Source organism: Aquarana catesbeiana, linkage group LG11, assembly GCF_042186555.1.
Source record: "Aquarana catesbeiana isolate 2022-GZ linkage group LG11, ASM4218655v1, whole genome shotgun sequence".
In the NCBI taxonomy this organism is placed as follows: domain Eukaryota; kingdom Metazoa; phylum Chordata; class Amphibia; order Anura; family Ranidae; genus Aquarana; species Aquarana catesbeiana.
Window position 1 is genome coordinate 254,785,130 of NC_133334.1, and position 26,876 is coordinate 254,812,005.

Consider the following 26,876-nt stretch of genomic DNA (forward strand, 5'->3'; position numbering starts at 1 on the left):
AATGGGACGGCGCGGCTATAGCGCCGGCAAAGCGCCTCTGCTAGCGGACGAATACCGACGGTAAAACGCCGCTAATAATAGCGGCGTTTTACCGCCGACTACGCCCCCGCCTCAGTGTGAAGGGGCCCTTACCTGCTCTGTTGCAGTGGTTTTGCGCAGAGCAGCCCATATCCACCTCTTCACGGGTCCCTCGCCAGCACTCTTGGCCCCTCCCTCCTGCTGAGTGCCCCCCTAGCAAGCAGCTTGCTAGGGGGGCATCTGAGCCGCTGCTCCGTGTGTCCATTCAGACACAGAGCCATGGCTCAGCCCCGCCCCCTCCCTCTATCCTTATTGGCTCACTGACTTTGACAGCAGCGGGAGCCAATGGCACCACTGCTGTCTCAGCCAATGAGGAGGGAGAGTCCCAGACAGCTGGGGCTCTCGTGCAACATCCCTGGATCGAGATTGTGCTCAGGTAAGTATTAGAGGGGCTGAGGAGGGCCACTACACACAGAAGTTCTTTTATCTTAATGCATAGAATGTATTAAAGTGGTACTAAACCCAGGACCCTACATTCACTATATCTGGTCTCCCGCAGTACACAGAAATGCAATTATTTTAGTAAATATTAACTGCTAAATGCCTCTTCTCATCAGCAGTATATTAGCAGTCTTGTGACTTCTATCAGTGTCTGATTAAAGCTTGTAGGATGAGTTTTTTTTCTCCCATGAATGTCCTATAAGGATGCAGGACCCCTGATCCTCTCTCTGGACAGTGCTGATTGGCCTTGTGCTGATCACATGTACTCTCCAAAGAAAAAAAACTCTCTAGCAATACGCACCAAACTGAGCATGTGCAGCTTGTCCCCAAGCTCTGTGCTATCAGGAAATGATTGCGGAACATCAGGGCCGTCTTTAAGGCAGGGCAAAAGGGGCAACTGCCCTGGGCCCCATCATTGTTGTGGGGCCCAAAGCAGCTGCCTCATACTTGCCAACTATCCCAGTTTAAATTCTCTTGTCCCTCAAAGTTTTAGTCCCGTGCTGTGTCCCAATATATCTCAGTGTGAAGTGCTGCTACTAATGCTGTCCAGCTATGCCCTATTGCCCTGTACAGATGACTCACCTGCAGACCCTGTGTTTACATGTAAATAACTGGCATTGATGTGAATAGCGGCGGTATTCATATGTACAGTAAATAGCCTTGTAATGGCAGCATTAAGATGTAAATAAAGGCGGCATTCACATGTATATCATGCCCCCCCCTGAGGTCATATCCACCATCACTTCTGCTGAATGCTGCCCACTGGGGAGGTAAAGGGGCATGCTTGAAAATCCTGCCTGCAACTGTGGTCATTAGGCCGAACATCAGCCTGTTCTGTAAAGGTAAGCAAATTAGTGGGGGGAGGGTATTGTGGGGTGTGCAGAGGTAGGCAGAGAAGGAATTACAGTTTGAGGTGCACAGGTGAGCAAGGAGGGGATGTATGGAGGTAAGAAAGGTGGGTGCAAAGATGAGCAGAGGAGGCAGGTAGAGTTAAAGGGGTGGAGGATTGGAGTGGAAAGGATGGGGGAGGTTTGGGATGAAGAGGTTAGCATGGGTTTTAGGATGCAAAGGTGTACTGACAGGGTGGACAAAGATGTAAGTAGCGTGTAGGGCAGCCAATTCATTTCAATGAGCTGCTCTATGCGGAAGAAATAAGGAAGAAAGTCCTTAACGTTTTTTCAAAATCACACGGTTGCATAGCACATGTCAGCAGATGTGTGAGGGTGTCAGTAACAATTAATGGCACTGCTGTGTATCTGCTAAAGGGCAGCACCTTTCTGTGGTGTCAGGAAAGCGATATTGCATACATTCCCGACACACGCAAATGTGAACGCAGGCTAAATGTCTCAGTTACATTGATGGTCAGTGTAAATCTCTTGACGTTGGGGCTTGGTGTAGAATCCTTTCATTCACACTAGTGGCCAGTGTGAATGTCCCCCTTACATTGGTGGTCAGTGTCAATCCCTCCTTACATTAGTGGTTACTAGGGATGGGCTGTCAGTTCGGGTAAAACATGAGTTCGACTCGAACGTTGGCTGTTCGCCCGTTCGCCGAATAGCGAACAATTTGGGATGTTCGTGGCAAATTCGAAAGCCGTGGAACACCCTTTAAAAGTCTATGGGAGAAATCAAAAGTGCTAATTTTAAAGGTTAATATGCAAGTTATTGTCATAAAAAGTGTTTGGGGACCTGGGTCCTGCCCCCAGGGGACATGAATCAATGCAAAAAAAAGTTTTAAAAATGACCGTTTTTTCGGGAGCAGTGATTTTAATAGTGCTTAAAGTGAAACAATAAAAGTGAAATATTCCTTTAAATTTTGTACCTGGGGGGTGTTTATAATATGCCTGTAAAGTGGTGCATGTTTCCAGTGTTTACAACAGTCCGAGAGCAAAATGACATTTCTAAAGGAAAAGAAAGTCATTTAAAATTACTAGCGGTAGCGCCGGCAGCTATAATGAATTGTCGGGTCTCTGCAATACTCATAAAAGTCATTGAAAAAAACGGCATGGGATTCCCCCACAGTGCATTACCAGGCCCTTTGGCTCTGGTATGAATATTAAGGGGAACCCCGAACCAAAATAAAAAAATGTGTGGGGGTCCCCCCAAATTCCATACCAGGCCCTTCAGGTCTGGTATAGATATTAAGGGGAACCCCATGCCAAAAACCATCACTTGTCTTTAACATTTTTGACACTTTCTTGTGAAATGGTAGGGGTACATTTGTACCCCATTACCATTTCACACAGGGGGGGCAGGGATCTGGGGGTCCCCTTGTTAAAGGGGGCTTCCAGATTCCGATAAGCCCCCTGCTCGCAGACCCCCACAACCACCGGGCAAGGGTTTTGGGGATGAGGCCCTTGTCCCCATCAACATGGAAACATCCTCCCCATGTTGAGGGCATGTGGCCTGGTACGGTTCAGGAGGGGTTGCGCTCTCTCATCCCCCCTCTTTTCCTACGGCCTGCCAGGTTGCGTGCTTGGATAAGGGTCTGGTATGGATTTTTAGTGGGACCCCCACGCCATTTTGGCGCGGGTTTCCCCTTAATATCCATGCCAGACCTGAAGGACCCGGTATGGAATTTGGGGGGATCCCCACGCATTTTTTTTTTTTTTGGTTCGGGGTTCCCCTTAATATTCATACCAGACCCAAAGGGCCTGGTAATGCACTGTGGGGGAACCAATGACTTTCTTTTCCTTTAGAAAAGTACCGCTAGTACTTTTAAATGACTTTATTTTCCTTTAGAAACGTCATTTTGCTCTCGGACTGTTGTAAACACGGGAAACACGCACCACTTTACAGGCATACTATAGACACCCCCCAGGTACGAAATTTAAAGGAATATTTCACTTTTATTGTTTCACTTTAAACAATAGGGTGCGTGGCCTCACAAAACAGTGTACTCTACATCAAAAGTAAAAAAGTACCATCATCCGAGTTAAATTTGGAATAAATATTTGGGAGTAAGGGCCCCAACCCCGAAATCACCAAGGGGGAGGACGGCAAACAGACTATCACTGTACATGTTAAAGAACATATGCGGGAATAAACAGAGAATATTTAAAATAACAAAATGTATTCCTACAACACAAAAGAACATGAAAAACATGAAATGTTAAAAGGCGTGCACAGATGACATGGAATTTCGGACTAGTTTGGCGGGGTGACCGCTTCATCTGGAAATACATCCATGCTTCGGTGCCGACAACGCCTATGGCCTCACGGCAAAGCCTCCCGCAGCGACTGGGAATGACATATATAAGGGAAGTCAACAGGAACCTAGCGTCTGGACTAGATAGGTGTAAATACAAGGGGCCCGGGGGTATAATCCTGCTTGATAAGGCACAAGTATGGGACGGTTACAGAACAGGTCAGGATAGCATAACGCTAACTGTACAGAAATTGTACATAAGGTGCCGAGAAGTCAAAAGGCAGAGTCCAGTGTTGGAAAAGGAGGTTGTTCAGGGGTCCATCCGGGTCCCGCGCTATCCTGGGAGTATTTACACCTATCTAGTCCAGATGGTAGGTTCCTGTTGACTTCACTTATACATGTCCTTCCCAGTTGCCGCGAGAGGCTCTGCCGTGAGGCCATAGGCGTTGTCGGCACCGAAGCATGGATGCATTTCCTGATGAAGCGGTCACCCCGCGAAACTAGTCAGAAATTCCATGTCATCTATGCACGCCTTTTAACATTTCATGTTTTTTCTTTTGTATTGTATGAATACATTTTTGTTACTTTTTTAAGTATTCTCTGTTTATTCCCGCATATGTTCTTTAACATGTACCATGATAGTCTGTTTGCACTCCTCCCCCTTGGTGAGTTCGGGGTTGGGGCCCTTACTCCCAAATATTTATTACATCTTCACTTTAAGCATTATTAAAATCACTGCTCCCGAAAAAAATGACATTTTAAAACTTTTTTTTGCATTCATACATGTCCCCTGGGGCAGGACCAAGGTCCCCAAACACTTTTTATGACAATAACTTGCATATTAACCCTTAAAATTAGCACTTTTGATTTTTCACGTTCGTGTTCCATAGACTTTAATGGTGTTCGCGTGTTCAAACAAATGTTTTGCATTTTCGCATGTTCTGCTGCTAACCGAACAGGGGGGTGTTCGACCCATCCCTAATGGTTACTGTGAATGCTTCTATTACATTAGTGGTCAGTGTAAACCCTTATTACATTAGTGGTCAGTGTAAACCCCTATTACATTGATGGCCAGTGTTGAAACTCCTCTTTATATTGGTAGTCGGTAAAAAAAATCAGCATTGCCACTGATCACACCCTCCCCTCCCCCCAGCACTGCCACTTATCCCAGGAGTTCTAGGATCCCTAGGAGTTTTCTGTCTATTCATGGGTCCCCTCACCTCCCCAGTCCATGGTGTGCAGGCAGTGAGGAGATGGTGTGCTGTAACCTCTAGCAACCAATCAGAGAGCAGTATTGATGTACAGTATTCTCTAGCAACGAATCAACAAGTAGAAATCATGTGCTGTAACCTATAGCAACTAACCAGTGAGCAGTAATGTGTGCTGTAACCTCTAGCAACCAGTCATTAAGCAGTAATGACACACTGTAACCTCTGGCAACCAATCGCAATCGCTGCCTAATCTGATTCAGTAAACTGATTTTGAGTCTAGCTGCTGTTTATTGTACGTCTCAGAGCAGGTGTAGAGTGAAATTGAATGGGGGGGGGCAAAGAAAATGTTTGCCTAGGGTCCAATCAATATTAAAGATGGCCCTGCGGGACATGGAAGAAGGTGAGGATCAGAGAAGACAGGATCAAACAGCCTTTTTATACAATGCAGAGGATTAACCCCTTAGGTTCCACAGTGCATATAATAAGCATGCTTTATTGCATATACAGACTGATTTTACTGTTGTGGGTTTAGTAACACTTTAAGATAAAAAAACCTTTTGCCTTTTAGAACCTCTTTAACCTGAATAAAACTATCTTTGGCCGAAACCATGCTTGCAACGGTTATTCGTACATACAGTATGTCCCAATCTTCCTCAGTTAAATCAGGCAGGTTTGCCTGCCATTTGGAAAACAATTTAGTCAATTTTACAGAGTGAGCCATGGAGAGACAAAGGCTTCCCCAAGGTCCTGGAGATCAGGAGATGCTCTAAGGGATCAAATTCAAGGGTGAGAACATAAGGGAATTGCGTGGTACCACGTGTCTGAGTTGCAGATAACAAAACATCCGGTTGGGCAGGTGAAACTCAGCCTGAAGGTCCACAAAGCTCTGCAGCCTACCATTATATATGATTTCTTTAAGCCCTACTATTTCCCAAGCAGCCCACAGTTGGGGATCAGGTAACATAGCCAGGTGAGGCAAGGTGGGGTTGGCTCATAAGGAAACGTGGGGAGAAACCATATGAGGCTTATGATACTGCACCCTTGCCTGTTGCCACACCTTGATGGTGATTCTCATCAGACAGGTAAGTGCAGGGTGGGCCCGTAGACCACGGAAAACCAGGTTACAGAGGGGGGCATAGGAGCCGATGATGGCCTCCTCCAGTGTAACCGTAGGATTATCTCTTGGTTGTGAGAACCACCATCAGACCGTGACCGATATTGCAGACCAATACTGGATTGTAGTATAGTGGCCAAATGAGGAGTTTTTCCAGCCCAAGTGAGTAAACCAATAATACAGTCCAATTTGTTAAACGATTTCGGGAATACGAACAGGCGTATTTTGGAATAGATACAGAAACTTGGGAAATATTTTCAACAGGTTAATTCTACCCACCGGAGACAGTGAAATAGTACGCCTTGTGGTGCATTTCTGAGACAGCGACCGAAGCAGGGGCAATAAATTAGAATCCACGTAAGATTGAAGATGAACATGAATCCCCAAATATTTAAACGCTGTAACCCATTGCAATGGGGCATTAGTGACAGGTGGAGCAGACCAACAACCAACAGGAAACGAGATGGACTTGTGCCAGTGGATTCGTAACCTGAAGAAAGCCCCAAAAGGCGTTTACCACATGGGTCAATCTAATATTACATTTGTTATTGTTGAGCTCTGCCAGAAATGGAGTCCGCTCTTCTATCTAACCCGTCAAGGTAACGAACACATCTTCAAAGTACCTAAGTCAGGAGGCTGCGTGGCTGAGGTACAGACAACTTGTACACCGCCCCCAGCTCCCAAATGCCCAGATGGAGACGGACATATGCTGGGGCCCAGGGCAATATACCACATATTCGGTGCACAAGTGGAGAAGGAAGTAATTTGGTAGGTCCTACCCAAGGTGGCCTGAAAGGTCTTTTGACGATATTGTACAAACTTGCACATTTTGCTTTTCAGTTTTTTTACATTGAAACATCTCTACAAGGTTACAAAATGATGCCAGCGGATGGATGGAAGACTTATTTGGAGCTGGAATTTTCTAGTTTTTAATATTTGGTGCCCTCTTGTATACAAATCTAGGCCTCTTTGGGATAATGGGCTCTAGTTTTGAATCCTTGAGGAGGATGCTCCTTCGGAGTGCAATAATTCTCTCCATTTGTTTGTATTTATTATGGAATTGAGTAATAAACGTGATGTCAGGGACATCTATAACTTTAACCCTGGGACCTTGAGGGTTCGACTGACCACCATTCTTGAAAGGTTTGATCTATCAGCTCCAGATTAAACCTCTTATCCAATAACTTTTTTTTAGGATTTTACCCTGTGTTAGAGAGTCCTCATCTAAGGTGGGAAGTCTACAAAACTTTTCTTTTGGGATGTTATTATCCCACTTCGGATGATGACGGTTTTGGAAATGTAGGTAAGAATTACCAGAGGAAAGCCTGAAGTGCATTTTGGAAATAATCTTTTCATCCATAAGACCCAATTCAAGAACTAAGAAAACCAATTGGGTGGGGCTTGAGATGTGTGAAGGATAAACCTAGGTTGTTACCGTTGCAGTGTTGGACAACTTGATAATAGATGGCAGGCCATCCTATATGACAATGATGTCATCAATGTATCTGCCGTAAAAAAAAATAACATATTAATGACTCCTGGAAGCAGAGGAGGAGTTTGTAAATGGCACCATTAGGGGCAGGGCTTTTCTCTAAAAGACCATTTTCTATTGACTTGTCATATAACCTCTGTTTGTCATCTCTTAGCTCCGGGGACAGCCAAGCTCCAGGAAATTACGGATTCTTGGATCAGGTGGAGGCGCTGCACTGGGTGCAGGAGAACATCGCAGATTTCGGGGGTGACCCAGACTCCGTCACCATATTTGGAGAGTCCGCTGGTGGGATCAGTGTCGCTGCATTGGTAAGTATACAAGAAACATTTTTCTATAGGATCAAAAAAGTGAAATATGTTTGTGGGCGCCTCCAATTCTGACTTGTTTTAAAAAATACTGGCTCAAAAACCATCATCCTTATTCTCTCTTTACTACCTGGTGAGTCACCAAGCTGTAACAAGCCAATGACCTCTTCTAAAAACATGATCCCTGGATGCAGGCATGCTGATCATATGGCTTTAGTACTTTCTAAGCCATTGATCTAGAGCAAGCAGATGAGGAGTTCTAACGTCAATGTTCTGATCTTCATGCTGGTTCAGGGCAGCTTCTCAAAGTATCAGGTGCACAAACAGTCAAGAAGTTAGCATTTTCCTAAAGAGGTCAGTATTAACAGCCTCCATATTTCTCTCTGTACTAGTTTCCCTAAAATAGTGGAGCAAGGAGAATGACAGCCTTGGACTCAGCGCTAAAGACAAGTCACCAATGTTGGCTCTCATTCTTCTGTTCTGACAGGTTCTCTTGAATATAAATACTGTTTCCTCAGTGTGACACATTGTAACTAATCTTGTCTTTTCTTTCCCTGACAGGTCTTGTCCCCACTAGCCAAGGGCTTGTTCCATGGAGCCATTGCAGAGAGTGGTGCGGCCCTTGTTCCGGGGCTGATCACCAAGTCTGCTGAGGAGACCAGCTTTGTGCGGAATGTAAGTCCCAATGTTGATGGCAAATACACGAAATCTGTACAGAAATCACTTGGTTGGTTGTTACTGAAAGACAATTAGGGGAGGTCATAAGGCACATCATAGATACTCTGCAGACGTCTGTCCCTCGACAGTACAACAAATATCCGAGTGTGTGACAGATTCTTGTAAGCCTCGGAATGATGGATTCAAATTTGACAGAGCTCTTTCAGAACTGTCACACACAGTGCCACCTACAGACAGTCATATTTTCACAAGTGGAGTGCATGCCTGGATAATCTCAAAAAGGCATGGAATGTTATCAGACACATGTATGTATGTGTCTAGTGTATATATTAGGAGGGAAGAGAGGATAGAGATGAGGAGAGCGGAAGAGAGGATAGAAATGATGAGAAGAGAGGATAGAGATGAGAAGTAAAAATGAGTAGAAGGAGGAACGAGAGGATAGGCTTAAGGAGATGAATGCAATGGATACAAATGAATAGTAGAAAAAAAGAGGATAAAGATGAGGTGATGTCAAGAGAGGATGATTCTGAGGAGATGGGAAGAGAGGACAGAGATAAGGAGATGGGAAGAGAGGACAGATGAGGAGATGGAAAGAGGACAGAGATGAGGAGATGGGAAGAGAGGACAGATGAGGAGATGGAAAGAGGACAGAGATGAGGAGATGGGAAAAGAGGATAGAGAGGAGGAGATGGGAAAAGAGGATAGAGAGGAGGAGATGGGAAAAGAGGATAGAGAGGAGGAGATGGGAAAAGAGGATAGAGAGGAGGAGATGGGAAAAGAGGATAGAGAGGAGGAGATGGGAAAAGAGGATAGAGATGAGGAGATGGGAAAAGAGGATAGAGATGAGGAGATGGGAAAAGAGGATAGAGATGAGGAGATGGGAAAAGAGGATAGAGATGAGGAGATGGGAAAGGGAGGATAGAAATGAGGAGATGGGAAGAGAGGATAGAGATGAGGAGATGAAGGCAATGAATACAGATGATGTGAAGGAAAAAAAGAGAGGTTAGAAATGAGGTGATGGAAAGAGAGGATGTTTGTGAGGAAATGGGAAGAGAGGATGGAGATGATGAGATGGAAAGGGAAGCTCACAGCAGAAAGCCTGTTGGTAAGGTGGTGAATATTTTTTTTTATCCGTGTGCCCAAACTGTTCTACATTAAGATGAGAATTTTCAGTTATTTAGAAATAGCATCACACCTGACTGAGCTTCAGCACTCCTGTGACCAGACACCATCTTGTTATTGCAGATAATCGCCAACATTTCTGGCTGTGATCTGGCATCATTGGTGGATTGTATGAAGGCAAAATCTGAAGAGGAAATCCTTTCCATAAGTACTACGATGGTATCGTATATTCATGGATACTGCCCATGACACCAAACCCAATCGATATCACTCTGAGGTTTGGCCATTTTTTCATCTAGTGTAGGCGGTCTACCTGTTCCGCTGAAGTACGTTTGGCAGATATGGAGAGCAAAGTTTGTATGTTGAGCCAGATCTGGCATTGTTTCATTCAAAATTACCTTTCTTCTCTTTTCTCCTTTTTTTTTTTTTTTTTTCTTTTTTGTATTGACAAACAGACCTTTTTGTTGAAAGTTTGTTGAAATTGGCCTAATATTTCACCCTGTGTACCAATTGGCTAATGATTTCTTGAAAAAAATAAATGAATAAATAATGACATAGTATAGTTTTCTAATACGGCCATGTGATCACCGTTCCAGCACTGACATGACATGGTAATCACATGACTATTTTGGAAAACAAAGACTCGAGGTTTGTCCTTTCTTCAATATCTATTGTCATGTCCTCAGATGATGAGGGGCCATTTTTGGCACTAGAGGGTGAGAGGAGTTTTCGTAACCTTTAGAAGACATTTAAAGCATCTTACACCCTTAAAAACCACCAAAAAACGATAGCGACATGTTTCAGCATGCTCTGGGGTTGGGGTTCCCCCATGAATAGCTCATCTATTTTCTGTCCCTGCAGAAATTTCTGACTCCCCCAGCCACCGTCGATGGCGTCTTCCTCCCAAAACCTGTAGAGCAGATCTTGGCGGATAAAGAAAACAATCCTGTTCCGTTTATAACCGGTGTGGCGGAGCAAGAATTCGGCTGGATTCTCTCCTCGGTAAGAGGCACTCTCTGTACGGCTCCACTGATATCATAGACTGCGGGTGGCTCCAGGAGTTTGCAAAGGGGAACTCTGCCATTCAATGCTTTTCAAGTCCAGTGTGGTGGGTGCACCATGTTTAATAATAATGTTATGCAAAACAATGTAGTGCTTCTATATATAATATAGCTGTGCCAAATAAAAAAGAAGGGCTATCACAGTATATAATGTGTAACTATGACATAAGCAAAAAAAAATAAAAATGCATACAACCACTTGACCTCCGGAAGATCTACCCCCTTTATGACCAGGCCAATCTTATGGCACCGCGTTACTTTAACTGACAATTGCACGGTCATGCTACACTGTACCCAAATAAAATCCATGTCATATTTTTTTTTCCCGCAAATAGAGCCAATATTTTTTAGTTTCTGCTATAAAACTTATCCAATAAAAAATCTAATTTCATCATAAGTTTAGGCCAATATGTATTCTACTACAGGTTTTTGATAATAAAAATCCCTATAAGCATATATTGATAGGTTTACACATAAGTTATAGCGTCTACAAACTATGGTGTGTATGGTAAATATACTGGAATTTGTTTTATTTAAATTTTTTTATACTAGTAATGGCGGCGATCAGCGACTTATAACAGGACTGCGATATTGCAGTGGACAATCGGACACTAACTGACACTTTTGAGGGAACCAGTGACACTAATACAGTGATCAGTGCTAAAAATTACACACTGTCACTGTACCAATGACACTGGCTGGGAAGGGGTTTACACATCTAGGGCGATTAAAGAGTTAAATGTGTGCCTAGCCAGTATTTTTGTGTACTGTATGTGCTGCTTTTACTAAGGATTGCAGGGAAAGAAAATCCATCACTCCCCCCCCCCCCCCACCGGCAGTACAGAGCTCTACCTTGTTTACATAGGCAGAGCTCCATGCAGACTTTGTTTCCGATGATCGGCGGGTACCGGCGAACATCCATTGGCCGGCACCTGCTGATTGGCTTCTGCTGTGACAAACCACAGCAGAAGCAACGCGTGCGCGCCCCCCTACCGTGGAGTGTAGGATCGTGTGTGTGTGTGTATACAGTATCTCAGAAAAGTGAGTGTACAGCTTGTATAACAGTGTAAATTTGCTGTCCCCCAAAATAACTCCACACACAGCTATTAATGTCTAAATCGCTGGCAACAAAAGTGAGTACACCCCTAAGTGAAAATGTCCAAATTGGGCCCAATTAGCCATTTTCCCTCCCAAGTGTCATGTGACTCGTTGGTGTTACAGGGGGTCAGGTGTGAATGGGGAGCAGGTGTGTTAAATTTGGTGTTATCGATCTCACTCTCTCATACTGGTCACTGGAAGTTCAACATGGCACCTCATGGCAAAGAACTCTCTGAGGATCTGAAAAAAAGAATTGTTGTTTTACATAAAGATGGCCTAGGCTATAAGAAGATTGCCAAGACCCTAAAACTGAGCTGCAGCACGGTGGCCAAAACCATACAGCGGTTTAACAGGACAGGTTCCACTCAGAACAGGCCTCGCCATGGTCGACCAAAGAAATTGAGTGCACATGCTCAGCATCCTATCTAGAGGTTTTCTTTGAGAAATAGACATATGAGTGCTGCCAGCATTGCTGCGATGGTTGAAGGGGTGGGGGGTCAGCCTGTCAGTGTTCAGACCATACGTTGCACACTGCATCAAATTGGTCTGCATGGCTGTCGTCCCAGAAGGAAGCCTCTTCTAAAGATGATGCACAAGAAAGCCTGCAAACAGTTTGCTGAAGACAAGCAGACTAAGGACATGGATTACTGGAACCATGTCCTGTGGTCTGATGAGACCAAGATAAACTTATTTGGTTCAGATGGTGTCAAGCGTGTGTGGCGGCAACCAGGTGAGGAGTACAAAGACAAGTGTGTCTTACCTACAGTCAAGCATGGTGGTGGGAGTGTCATGGTCTGGGGCTGCATGAGTGCTGCCGGCACTGGGGAGCTACAGTTCACTGAGGGAACCATGAATGCCAACATGTACTGTGACATACTGAAGTAGAGCATGATCCCCTCCCTTCAGAGACTGGGCTGCAGGGCAGTATTCCAACATGATAATGACCCCAAACACACCTCTAAGATGACCACTGCCTTGCTAAAGAAGCTGAGGGTAAAGGTGATGGACTGGCCAAGCATGTCTCCAGACCTAAACCCTATTGAGCATCTGTGGGGCATCCTCAAATGGAAGGTGGAGGAGCGCAAGGTCTCTAACATTCATCAGCTCAGTGATGTCGTCATGGATGAGTGGAAGAGGACTCCAGTGGCAACCTGTGAAGCTCTGATGAACTCCATGCCCAAGAGGGTTAAAGCGGGGGTCCATCTAAACCGCCAAAAAAAAAAAAAAAATTAAAAGCCAGCAGCTACAAATACTGCAGCTGCTGACTTTTAATAAATGGCCACTTACCTGTCCCAGGGTCCGGCGATGTCGGCAGGCGACGCCGAGAACCCGCTCGGTTCTCGGCAGCTGCCGCCGCCATCATAGGTGAGGGAGTCAGAAAGTGAAGCGTTGCGGCTTCACTTCCCGGTTCCCTACTGCGCATGCGTGAGTCGTGCTGCGCATCGTAACTGGTCCCCGCTATCTCCTGGGAGCTGTGTGTTTCCCAGGAGACAGCGCGGAGGGACAGGAAGAGGCATAGACTTCCATGGGAGTCTATGCCGGAAGTGGGTGCAAATACCTGTCTTAGGTATCTGCACCCCCCTCCCCCCTGAAAGGTGCCAAATGTGACACCGGAGGGGGGGAGGGTTCCGAAAAGCGGAAGTTCCATTTTTGTGTGGAACTCCGCTTTAAGGTAGTGCTGGAAAATAATGGTGGCCACACAAAATATTGACACTTTGGGCCCAATTTGGACATTTTCACTTAGGGGTGTACTCACTTTTGTTGCCAGCGGTTTAGACATTAATGGCTGTGTGTTGAGTTATTTTGAGGGGACAGCAAATTTACACTGTTATACAAGCTGTACACTCACTACTTTACATTGTAGCAAAGTGTCATTTCTTCAGTGTTGTCACATGAAAAGATATAATAAAATATTTACAAAAATATGAGGGGTGTACTCACTTTTGTGAGATTGTGTGTGTGTGTGTGTATGTGTGTGTGTGTGTATATATATATATATATATATATATATATATATATATATATATAATTTTGAATGAATGGCCACCCTGTAGCAGTATATCTGCTATGGGACAGTCGTTAAGTGGATAACATAACATTATGACCACCCACCTAATATTGAGTAGGCCCCGCTTTTGCCACCAAAAAACCCTGACCCATTGAGCCATAGACTGCACTAGACAAAGCATCACACTGCCTCCACTAGCTTGCCTTCTTCCCATACTGTCAAATCCTTAAACTTGCCCATTTTTTCTGCTTTCAGCACATCAACTTTAGGGACAACATGTTTGTTTGCTGCCTACAATATCCTTTCTTCAGATGCCATTGTAATGAATATTTTTGGACACACATTGGAAATAAAATTTTATGAAAAACGCTGGTATTTGTAGTGTGATTGAAATAAGGACTCTCTGCTGGACTTTGGATGCATTTGGACTTTGTGGTTCTATTTTATTTAATTGTGTAATAATTACATGTTATATACTGAAAAAACAGAGGTGTACAGTATTTATATAAAAAAGAGTTCACGTAGCTGTTCATTCATTGAAACCGCATGTAAATTAGTTCTGTGTGAATGGGGCAAGAACAAATGTTCTCAGCCTATAGTCTCAGCCCACTGAATGTTTTTATTAAAAGTGCGAATGTCAAAAATACCCCATATGGCCACTAGATGGAGCTGAGGATCATACTTATTTTCATAGGATAGTCACTGCCATCTAGTGGCTGTAATGCAGTATTTTTGCAATTCACATATGCTTAACCTGCAGAGAATATAGCCTGGGAACATGCGATTTTTAGCCCCACAGAAAAAATGTACATGCAGCTACGATGGACAAACAGCTATGCAAACTTTTAAAAAAATAAATAAATTCACCCCATATTTTTTTTTCAGTGACCACAGTGGGTTATGAATTTATATATTTGTACATAGAAGCGCTACATTGTTTTTGAATGACTTTGGTATGTATCAGGAGGACATGAACACTGATGTGTAGAAGGTGGGGGGGTTGTAACGTTGTGCACATATTATATTCTATTATTTTGCTAAGAAGCTCAGAAAATGCAGGATTATTTATTACAGCAACAATTTTAAATAAAATGTTCAAAAAATCAAAATCATCAATTTAAAAATCCTTAGGCGGTTCACATCAGATGCAGTCCAGTTTTTTTTTTTCTGCATCAAAAACGCATAGACAGTAGGTGATATGGATTCCAGTTGTATAGTTCACACCAGTACAATGCGTTTTTCAGTGCAGAATAAAAAAAATTAGAACATGCTGCATTTTTTCTGCAGCGAATTGTACTGGAACGCGGCAAAACACATCATTCACACTGCAGCAGCAGCCTAGACTGCATTGTATCGCAGCACCCCGGCCAGAATCGCGCTGCAATGTCAGGCAGCACAGCACACCATGTTGAATGAAGTGTATGTTTTATTGTTTTATACACTTCAAATAAAACTCGTAAAAAAAAAAAAGAAAAGGGGGACCATACGCTGAATTTGCCCTTTAATGATTTTTTTCTCATCCTCTGCAGGCCATGAATTTTAGCGGATTGGAGGAAGGAATGGATAGAGAAACAGTAATCACCGCGCTACAGAGCAACCCCATGCTGGTACGATCGTCTCCGTGTGCGTCCACAATGCACATTGTGTAAATCATCGTTGCTTAGTTTGTTTTATTGTTTAACTTTAAATATGTGCCACAAAATCCAAATCCTCTGAAATCAGAGCTTGACTACTTACACAATGAAGCACTGGGCTGTCCTTTTCTCATGGTACTTAAATGGACAGTCAGCAGAACACACAGGCAGATCATACATTATATTGCCAAAAGTATTGGGACGCCTTTACACGCACATGCACTTTAATGGCATCCCAGTCTTATGCCCCGTTATGTCCGATGGAAAATGTCCGATCGGAGCGTGTTGTCGGAAATTCCGACCGTGTGTGGGCTCCATCGGACATTTTCCATCGGATTTTCCGACACACAAAGTCGGAGAGCAGGAGATAAAATTTTCCGACAACAAAATCCGTTGTCGGAAATTCCGATCGTGTGTACACAAATCCGACGGACAAAGTGCCATGCATGCTCAGAATAAATAAAGAGATGAAAGCTATTGGCCACTGCCCCGTTTATAGTCCTGACGTACGTGTTTTACGTCACCCGCGTTCAGAATGATCGGATTTTCCGACAACTTTGTGTGACCGTGTGTATGCAAGACAAGTTTGAGCCAACATCCGTCGGAAAAAATCCATGGATTTTGTTGTCGGAATGTCCGAACAAAGTCCGACCGTGTGTACGCCCTATTAGTCTGTAGCGTTCAATATTGAGTTGGCCCACCCTTTGCAGCTATAACAGCTTCAACTCTTCTGGGAAGGCCGTCCACAAGGTTTAGGAGTGTGTCTATGGGAATGTTTGACTGGACAAGAAGGCCTGGCTCGCAGTCTCCCCTCTAATTCATCCCAAAGGGGTTCTATTGGGTTGTGGTCAGGACTCTGTGCAGGCCAGTCAAGTTCCTCCACCCCAAACTCACTCATCCATGTCTTTGTGGAAGTTGGGAGCATCAAATTGTCCAAAATGTCTTGGTATGCTCACACCTTAAAAGTTCCCTTCACTGGAACTAAGGGGCCAAGCCCAACCCCTAAAAAAAACCTCACACCATAATCCCCCCTCCACCAAATTATACTTTTGGCAATAATGTATAATGTGGACAGTGGCGGCCGGTGGAATTTTTTTTTTTTTTTTTTTTTAGGGGGGTTGGCAAACAGTATGGCAAACCACCCCCTGGCCAGTCGGTAGCACTTACCCCATCACCGGCGGCCTCCCCTGCTCGGCGGCAGCCTCCTGCTTTCCATGGGTCATCACGGCAGCGTTTCCTCCAGTTTCCCCCCTCCTACTCAGCGGCCAATCGGGAGTCTTTTCTTTTTGGCCAATCGGGTCTCACACCTGCTTCTGATTGGCCGGATTAAGGATCAGTGTTTCAACAGCGAATTTTCCTTTGCTGTTGTAACACACCTGAGCGGGCTCGGTTTACATTCTCTGTGCCCCGAACCCACCCTATTTTGAAGCCTATTAGAGCCTCTGGCTCTAATCAGGTGCTTAAGAAAAAAAAAAAAAGCCAGCTGCTGTAAATTCATGCGCCCGGTGCCCTGTGGAAAGATTCATGCTTTGCATGATTCTATCTATTTGCATTAAGGGGGTGTAGCGTGGAGAGAGGAGGCAGCGCCCGGGCCACCCCTGAATGTGGATAAGCAAGTTTGGGGTGGAGGAACTTGACTGGCCTGCACAGAGTCCTGACCTCAACCCCATAGAACACCTTTGGGATGAATTAGAGCGGAGACTGTGAGCCTGGCCTTCTCATCCCACATCAGTGCCTGACCTCAAAAATGATTCATTATTGAAGACACACATAAGTGACTCAAAAGAGGTTTCATGTTTGTGGCAGGCTGACCGCAAAAATGTAGTGGCATCGCTGCTCCATGCGGTACGGTATGCCTCATGCCACTGATGTGACTGGTTCCTGGTTAATTAGGCTGGATAGTCACCATACATCATCCAGTTCTTGCAGGTTGTCAGTTGACAGTGGGGGAGGACCAGCAGGGAAGAGCAGGGATAAGGTGAAAGCTTAGTAAACCAAAGCAGGCAATCATAGATCATTTTTTAGCGAATCAGAGACCATCTTACTGGGTTCTGATTGGTTACTTCCAAATTAAATTTATGGCTAAAAATAAACTGAACCTGCTAAAAATAGCCTGGCATTAGTTTGAATTGGTTGTATGCATGCTAGTCTTTCTATGTGCGTTGAACATCGTATCTGTCACTGCAGGTATCTTTAAGCGCTGTCTTCCCGCTGCTGATTGAGGAATATTTTGGAGATGAGACGGATCCCGCTGAACTCCGCAACCGCTTCCTGGACCTGTGTGGAGACTTCGTTTTTGTAATGCCGGCCCTGAGAACCGCAAAATATCACAGAGGTGAGTCCAGGGCAGTCATAATTTTAATACCCCAAAAAATCTCAGACTCATACATTGTGGTATCTGAACATTTTATGAAGTCATCAGACCTGAGAATTGGTGAGATACTTTCCCGGTCCTGGGGGACATATTTTCCTGCGCACAGCTGATTTCCTGTCTGATGTTCACAGGAGACGGGGTATATACCCTAATTTCACATATCGGGATCATTTCTATAAGTAAACATGTAGAGCTAAATTCTGCATAGAAAATAATTGTCACCCATTGCTGTGTCACCAGTCAGCCCCGGGATGATGGCAGTTGAAGGGAGCCCCAGGATGAAGGCTTCCCCAAAGTCACGTTGCACTGATGTGAACAGGCACTATTGAAATCAATGTGATTTCCGTTGTCAAGCAAAGGTGCCTCTGAAAGCACACCAGTATGAACCCGGCTTTAACCATTCTCCTCTCACAGATTCTGGATATCCCGTCTACTTCTACGAGTTCCACCGTCGTCCATCTCTCTTTAAAGATATTAAGCCAGACTATGTGAAGGCCGACCATGCTGATGAGGTTTTCTTTGTGATTGGAGGACCCTTCCTCGACGACTATATTCTCTTTTCAGGTAAATCAAAATTCCCCAGGAACTGCCCCTTCCACCTTTCACCCCACAGAACTCTAGGCTGATTCAGTGCTTAAAATAATAGTTATAAAATATTGATGTGCAATAAACAAATAATAATGAAATAAATGGGACTTAAAAAACTGTTAATGTGCACACAAAGGACAGATCAAAAAATGCAGCAGCAAATACATTTGGAATAATGTGCTATAATCAATGAAGCAAAAAATGGTAATGAATAAATAAAGTTCAATAATGAAAGTTCATAAAATCAAACAATGAATGAAAAAAAAGTCCACCAAGAAATTGAAATCCTTAAAGTGGTTGTAAACACTCGTTTTTTTTTTTTGCATAAAGGTGAAAAAACTTCTGATACTGACCAGCTCCCAACCCCCCCCGTTTTACTCACCTGAGCCCGTTCGTTCCCACAGCGGAGACGCGCTCTACCCCTCTGCCCGTTGCCTCGGCTCTTGATTGCATAGGTAGCAGCGCAGCCATTTGCTCCCGCTATGACGGGGGCGAGGCCGAGTCCGACATTCTGTGTCTATGGATGCAAAAGCCGGACTCAGGAGAGCGACTGTATGGTAACCCCCAGAGAGCACTTCTCCTAGGGGGTTTACCGATGTGGGGAGGAGCTGATAGCGCTGCCGGGGGCCCCTAGTAGAGGTGGATTGGGGCCACGCTGTGCAAAAATGAACTGCACAGTGGAGGTAAGTATAACATGTTTGTTTTTTTAAAAAAAATAAAAAAGAGGGTTTACAACCACTTTGGGTGAAGGTACAGTAGTAGGTGGTTTGTGCAATCCACCACCAAGAAGTAAAATGGACACGCTTGCCAGAAAATGTGGACTAATATACTGGTTTGTAATGAGTCAACCAAGCATATGTGCTGTAACACCTCAACCTTGTTGTGTCGTATCAGGTAGGTGGTCTATGTACACCCCGTCACCAGTTGAAGTGAGGAGGTTCCACTGTGGATAAATGACACTCCCAACAAACAGCAAACATCAAAAAGGAAGACCGTTACCGAACATGTATGTAGGGAATAAACGGCCACACATGGTGTACAACCGTATAAAAAAGTTTTATTGTAAAAACTGATGTACACTTACACAGGTCCGCTTGAACAGCGCATGTAAAATCCAAAGATGCATCATAAAAGAGAATGCAACAGCTCATAAGCATCAACTGACGTGTTTTGTCCTATTGGACATCATCTGGGGTGTGATGATTGTGTGCAGACATTGCAGTATATATAGATGAACAGACCAATAACAAATGGCCTTGAATGACGTTTCAGGATGACGCCTGTGTGCGTTCCACACCTCGCTGTCATTCTCCATTATAATGCAATGAATGGATTAATACTGTCTTAGACACTGCACTCCAAGCCTCGCTGTCAAAATGTGAAACAGCAAGATGGCGACGACGTGCATTCCCCGCCTCGCTATCATTTTCTATTAGAATACAATGAAAGGAAAAGCAATGCCTTAAACATTGCATTCCAAGCCTCACTATCAGACTGTGAAAGAACGGAGGGGAGCTTGTGATCAAACCAGAAACGAAACATTCACGGGCCCCCTCTGGTCACAGAAAGGAATTAAAGGGAAAAAAAAATATTGTTAAATAAAATTAAAAAGTGTCATCTAGTGCAGCGTACACACGGTCGGACTTTTCGACCGGACAGGTCCGACGGACCAAATCCGGCGGACAATTCGACCGTGTGTGTGCTTCATGGGACCTGCAGCGGACTTTTTCGGTCGAAAATCTGACGGACTTTAGATTTGGAACATGCTTCAAATCTTTCCGACGGACTCGAGTCCGGTTGAAAAATCCGCTCGTCTGTATGCTAGTCCGACAGACAAAAACCAACGCTAGGGCAGCTATTGGCTACTGGCTATCAACTTCCTTATTTTAGTCCGGTGTACGTCATCGCGTACGAATCCGTCGGACTTTTGTGTGATCGTATGTAGGCAAGTCCGTTCGTTAGAAAGTCCGCCGCAAGTCCGCCAAAAGTCTGTCAAGTCCGTCGAAAGTCTGTCGGACTTTTGTAGCCGAAAAGTCCGACCGTGTGTACGCGGCAAAAGTCTCATTATAAACACAAACCTTTGTAAATTGTATAAACCGTATCCATATGTAGATCTTGAATATCATTGAAATAGATCAGGATAAAATCAGCCTAACTATATAAAAATTGTATTGGCAAAACAATGTACAGTAATACCTCGGATTGTGAATAATGTGGTTTACGAGCGTTTCGCAATACGAGCTATTATATATATATTTTTTTTTAAAATCCTGACTCTGTTTGCGAGCGGTGACACCTGGAGCCGCTCGGAAACGCTCCATTCCCGAGTGTCTCCGAGCCTCTCCGAGTGCATCCAAGCAGCTCCGAGTGTCTCCGGCGCCCCCCACCTCTGGCCACGTGCGGTACTGCATACAATAGTAGTCACTGTGGAACGGATTATCTGAGTTTCCATTATTTCCATTATGGGGAAACTCGCTTTGATATACGAGTGCTTTGGATTACAAGAATTCTTCTGGAACGAATTGTGCTCGTAATCCAAGATACCACTGTAGTACAAATAAATGGATGATGTTGAAACATCACAGCTATTAGAACACCATCTAGTGTGAGCATACATATTATACACAAATAAATCAAATCCAAATATAATATTTTTAAATGAAATAAATAAATGGCTTTAAAAGTAATATATCATATTTGTATGAATAAACAAATATGACAATACCAAAAATTACTTTGCAATAAAAAGGTGTACTAACAAAAGTGGAGTGGGCATATCAAGCCCTATTAATAAACGCATTGATGTCCCACTCCACGTTCATATCATGTTTAGGAACACTGCGATTACTCTTACCACTTAGATGTTTGAAATATGTTCATTGACTCTATAGAAATTTTTTTAATATCCCTTCCAACATAGTGCTTGCCACAAGGACAAGTGATTAAATAAACCACATTCTTAGTGGCACAAATGACAAACGGTTTAATCAGATAAGAGCAGTGATGAATATTTAATGTAAAAGCTTGAGTTTTTTTTTTAATCGTGTGTATTATGAAGGCACCCGTTACATTTCTTTCATGGATAATAACCTGTAAGGCTATGAAAAAAAGTAGGTTTGGAAGGGGAATTGATAATATTAGAGGAAGTTCTCATCTGTAAGGACGGGGCTCCTCTGCAAATGACATCAGCTCGTTCAGGTAGCAACGGCCCCATAATACGGTCATTCTTCAGAACGTCATGTCTATTAAAGATGTTTTTTATTTGGCGATGTTGAATAGAAAAAGATGTAAAAAAGGACCATTTAGGGTCAAAAGAATTATGATTGCGGGATTTAGGTTGGAATAGTTCACGCCTATCTAAAATGCATACTTTCTGGATCTCCTGATCAAGATCATGATTAGAGTACCCCTTTTCCAAAAATGTGTTTTTCAATATAGTCGCTTGTATCTCAAAGTCTTGGATATTGGTGCAGTTACGCCCTAATCTTAAGAACTGGCTCAGCGGGACAGAACGCAACCAGTTCTGATGGTGACAACTATCAGTTGGAATAAACTAATTCCTATCTGTTGATTTTAAAATAGGTACTAGTGATGAGTCTACTGCCATCTACTTTGATCTCTAAGTCTAAGAAATAGATTTCTTCTAGACTGGTCTCAAATGCTAATGCAATGCCCCTATGATTGGCATTAAGGGAAGCCACATAGGAATGCAGAGAATCTAAACTTCCATTCCAAAGGAGGGGGATGTCGTCTATGTAGCTGACCCAGAGGACCAATTCTGGTCTCCTCTGAGCATAGATGACATCCGCCTCCTATTTGGCCATAAATGAATTGGCCAAACTGGGGGCAAATTTTGCCCCCATGGCTACTCCTTTCTTTTGGAGGTAATATTGACCATTAAACCAAAAAAAATTATGACTAGTGGCAAAAGATAATAATTCCATAATGAATTGTTTTTGTATGTTTGGCAATGTATTTTCTTTAGACAGATAAAAATGTGCTGCATTGAATCCCATCTAATGGGAGATCCAAGTATATAAAGATGCAATGTCCGCAGTTGCTAACAGACACCCCTAACTAATCTCAATGTTGTCAAGAAGTTGAATGGTATCTTTGGTGCCTTTTAAATAGGATGACATTGTTCTAACTAGAGGTTGTAGATAGAAGTCTATATATCTCTCTATTCTTGATGTGACCGAGTCGATCCCACTGATGATGGGGCGACCAGGAGGGTGGGTAACATTTTTATGGACTTTAGGGAGATATATGATAGGAATCTGAGGGGCTAGAGGAACTAAATAAAATCTTTCTTTTTTGTCTAATATTAATTCTGCAAAGCCTTTATCTACAATTTTGGTTAAATCCCTCTTGTATTTAACCATGGGATTTTGAAGTAATGGTGTATAAGTGATCACTCAATATCTTTAACATTTCTCCAAAACTAGTAACATTTGCCCAAAACTACAATGCCCCCGCCTTTATCGGCTGGGCGAACAACTAGATCCTTTCTTTCACATAGTTTTTTTTAATCCAATTCTGATAGATGGATTATTGTATGGTCTTTTGATTGTTAGTTCATCTAAATCTTTGAGGACCAAGTCCCTAAAGACTTTAATAGATGGAGGAACTGATATGGGGGGATTCAACAAAGAAGGATTGGATAGTCCCAGATGCACAGAACCGGAAGGATCCAATCTATTACGATTGGTCATCGGAATCGTAAGTATATATCTTTGAATATTTAATTTGCGGATATACTTATGAACATCGATAAATGTGTGGAACCTGTCCAATTTCTTTGAAGGGACAAATTTCAAACCTTTATCAAGAATGATGGTTTCTTCTTTAGTAAGTTGTGTTTGGCTAAGATTAAATTCATTTTTTGTTTTTATGAACTTTCATTTTGGAGTTATTGAACTTTATTTATTAGAATTTTTTGCTTCTTTGATTATAGCACACTATTCACAATTTATTTGCTGCTGCATTTTTTTCTCTGTCATTTGTGCGCACATTAAGAGCCGGTTCACACCCACGCCCGTACAGCGGAACTTCAGCGCGGTTCACAAAATGACTTCTGTATAGAAGTCAATGCCAGCCGCTCTGAAGTCGCCCCACTGTAGTACAGAAACCTTTTTCTAAGTTGGAGCGACTTGAGTCGCTCCTATTAGAACGGTTCCATTGTACAGAATCGAGCGCGACTTGTCAGTCGGCCCCTGTGGGAACCAGGTCTAACAGTTTTTTCAAGTCACTTTAGAAGCTTCGAGATTGTGTCACTTCTCTTCTCTCCATCAGGCGAGACGGAGGAAGAAGAAAAGATCCTTAGTAAGAACATGATGAAATATTGGGCCAACTTCGCTCGGACTGGGTAAGACTCAAATTATTGGGGCTCCTGTGCTGGAGTCTGCACTGCTGGGCCTGACCTGATTGGTCCAGTATTAAAAAGAACCAGTCATGGTTGGGCTTATATGTGAATGTGAATATCCGGTCATAAATGATTATAAATGGTGCAGGCTTATCTATGAACTTGTAAAGAAAAACACAGCTCTGTTATTTCATAATGTTGTGTGCACTCAGGAGCTGGGAGAGAGAGCCCTTCATAGTGCCTTGGTGGTTAATCATCTTGACTTGCAATGTTGGGGGTCCTGGTTTCCTTTTCTAATATTATTATTATTATTATACAGGATTTATATAGCACCAACAGTTTGTGCAGCACTTTACAACATGAGGGCAGACAGTACACTATCAATACAGGAGGGATCAGAGGGCCCTGCTCGATAGAGCCTACAATCTAGAAGAGAGGGTGAAGTGGAAACAAAAAGTAAAAACTGTGGGGGGTGAGCTGATGGAGAAAATGAAAAAACAGTTGTTGTTAGGTGTGGGTAGGCTAGGCTTCTCTGAAGAGAAGGGTTTTCAGGGATTGTCTAAAAGCTAATAGAGTAGGAGATAAGCGGACAGATTGGGGTAGGGCATTCCATAGCATTGGAGAGGCTTTGGAAAAGTCCTGGAGGTGAGCATGGGAGGAGGTGATGAGGGAGCTAGAGAGCAGAAGGTCTTGAGAGGAACAAAGAGAACGAGTAGGTTGGTATTTAGAGATTAGGCTAGTGATGTAGTTGGGGGCTAAATTGTGGATGGCTTTGTATGTAGTTGTTAGTATTTTGAATTTAATTCTTTAGCCGAGCGGAAGCCAGTGGAGGGATTGACAGAGAGGGGTAGCAGAGACAGAGCGATTGGTAAGGTGGACGAGTCTGGCAGCCGCATTCATGATGGATTGAAGAGGTGATAGACTATGTAGAGGTAAGCCAATGAGAAGGGAGTTGCAGTAGTCGAGGCGAGAGATGACCAGTGAGTGAATTAAGAGCTTTGTTGTGTCATTGGTTAGAAAGGGGCGTATTTTGGAGATGTTGCGGAAGTTGAGGCGGCAGGATTTGGACAGTGATTGGACGTGTTGCTTAAAGGAGGGTTCAGAGTCCAGGACTACACATAGAACCTTGGCATGTGGGGATGGGCTTATAGTTGTGCCATCGATTTTGATGGAGGTATCAGGGGAAGGGGCATATGGGGGAGGAAAAATTATAAGTTCTGTTTTGGATATATTGACTTTGAGGAAGTGGTGTGACATCCAGACTGATATATCCGATAGTGAATTAGTGATATGTGAGGAGACAGAGGGAGTGAGCGGAGGGGTAGAGAAATAGATTTGGGTGTCGTCAGCATAGAGGTGGTATTGGAAGCCATGGGAGGCTATAAGCTGACCCAGGGAGGAGGTGTAGATTGAAAATAGGAGAGGTCCAAGAACAGAACCTTGGGGGACCCCAACTGAGAAAGGAAGAGGAAGTAGAGCTGTAAGAAACGCTAAAGGTGCGGTTGGATAAGTAGGAAGAGAACCAGTGAAGAGTACAGTCAGGGAGACCAAAGGTGTGGAGTTTTTTTTGAGGAGGGGGTGGTCAACCGTATCAAAGGCAGCAGAGAGGTCCAGGAGTAGGAGTACAGAATAGTGTCGATTGGTTTTGACCGTTAGTAGATCGTTTGTTAGTTTTAGGAGAGCAGTTTCTGTGGAGTGTTGAGGACAAAATCCAGACTGAAGGGGATCAAGAAGGCTATCAGCGAGGTGGACACTCAGTCGGTTGTAGACCAGAGGTTCGAGGAGTTTGAATAGGAAGGAGAGCAAGGAGATGGGGCGTAGGTTGTTAAGATTGGATGGGTCCAGTGAGGGCTTTTTAAGTATGGGTCTGATAAGTGCATGTTTTAGAGAGTTGTGATATTATCCACATCTATGTAGGTCTTGCTGTGATAAAAAAGGTTTCCTCCCATAATGTACAAACTCCATCTAGACATCTGTCTGTACTACTAGAGTGTAAGCTCTTCTGCTGTAAAGACTGGTGTGATTGGCTCAGTGCTTTCTGTACAGAACTTCAGTATATGTCAGAGCCCTATAAATATTTATTAATAGTGTGTGACTGCTGTGTTGATTTTAGAGTGTAAGCTCCTTTGGTGCAGAGTTCACTCTTCCTGATCATAATTTCTGTCCATCTTATTTTAGTGACCCCAATGGACCCGGCCTGCCTGAGTGGCCGCAGTATGACCAGGATGAAGATTATCTGCAGATTGATATTCAGCCGAAACAGAGGGCTGCTCAAAGACTGAAAGACGCAAAGTATGACTTTTGGACCAAAATTCTCCCTCAGAAACTGCAGAAGATATTGGAGGAGGCAAAAGAGCACAGCGAGCTTTAGATCCCTCTGGGTTAAACAGTAAATGAGCAAATCTCTATTCCAAAGTGTGACAGACTCACCCGGGACAGAGGCTTTTGGAGGGGACTGAATGCTAGCCTCTTGCCTACTGACTATGGGCCCTGGCACTTGAAGGAGCTACAAGCATTTAGAAAGATATTATATTATGTAATGCAAAAGGACATTATTTAGGAGGCCATGATGGTCTCTGCCACCTTGGGGTGGTTTGTATATTGTCTCATTTTGTTGTGTACTCTTTGCTGGGTCGTTTGTTGTGTGGCTCTATTCCAATGTTCTATTGTGTCTGTCTGCCTTGGATATTAAGGGATGTGTATGAAGATTAGCTGTGAGATTGGTGGGGGGAATTCCTCCAAGAGCTCTCACTGCTGATTGGACAGCCTACCCCACCCAGAATGCAAAGGTGGAGGGACCTATTACCTGTGTACCTGTGTTTTCAATAAAACAGCCCATGTTCAGCAACCAAACGAGTATTGTCTTGTTGTGTTTGTTAGCGGTGGGAATATCTGATATCTATATTCAGACTACCAAGAATGCTGATGATTCGTATTTTATCAGTTGATTTAAGATCACAGAATAAATGCATTACAAATTACAAACCTATTGTTCCTAATTTAAATGTAATGTCACACATGGATGCCAAGGCCAAAGTATTTTCAGTATTGGAAATCGCCAATAGTCATTTTTCAGTACCATTCATTAAAAGCTGTCAATATAAACTTGCCTTCAGCTTTAATGAAGAAACTTATGCATTCATGAGAATAATTCCAGGATTGG

At 43.5% G+C, this 26,876-nt stretch overlaps 1 protein-coding gene across 1 annotated transcript in view; it reads left to right on the forward strand.

The window, feature by feature from the left end:
* LOC141112679 (cocaine esterase-like) overlaps positions 1-26,566 on the forward strand; it is a 37,763-nt gene extending 11,197 nt beyond the window's left edge. The window contains exons 5-13 of the mRNA XM_073605675.1: positions 7,638-7,791; positions 8,350-8,463; positions 9,712-9,807; positions 10,450-10,590; positions 15,285-15,362; positions 17,577-17,724; positions 18,178-18,327; positions 23,644-23,716; positions 25,892-26,566. Coding sequence (XP_073461776.1) covers positions 7,638-7,791; positions 8,350-8,463; positions 9,712-9,807; positions 10,450-10,590; positions 15,285-15,362; positions 17,577-17,724; positions 18,178-18,327; positions 23,644-23,716; positions 25,892-26,084 — 1,147 coding nt within the window. The 3' untranslated portion in view covers positions 26,085-26,566. The remainder of the gene's footprint in view (positions 1-7,637; positions 7,792-8,349; positions 8,464-9,711; positions 9,808-10,449; positions 10,591-15,284; positions 15,363-17,576; positions 17,725-18,177; positions 18,328-23,643; positions 23,717-25,891) is intronic.
* Positions 26,567-26,876: the final 310 nt, after the last annotated feature.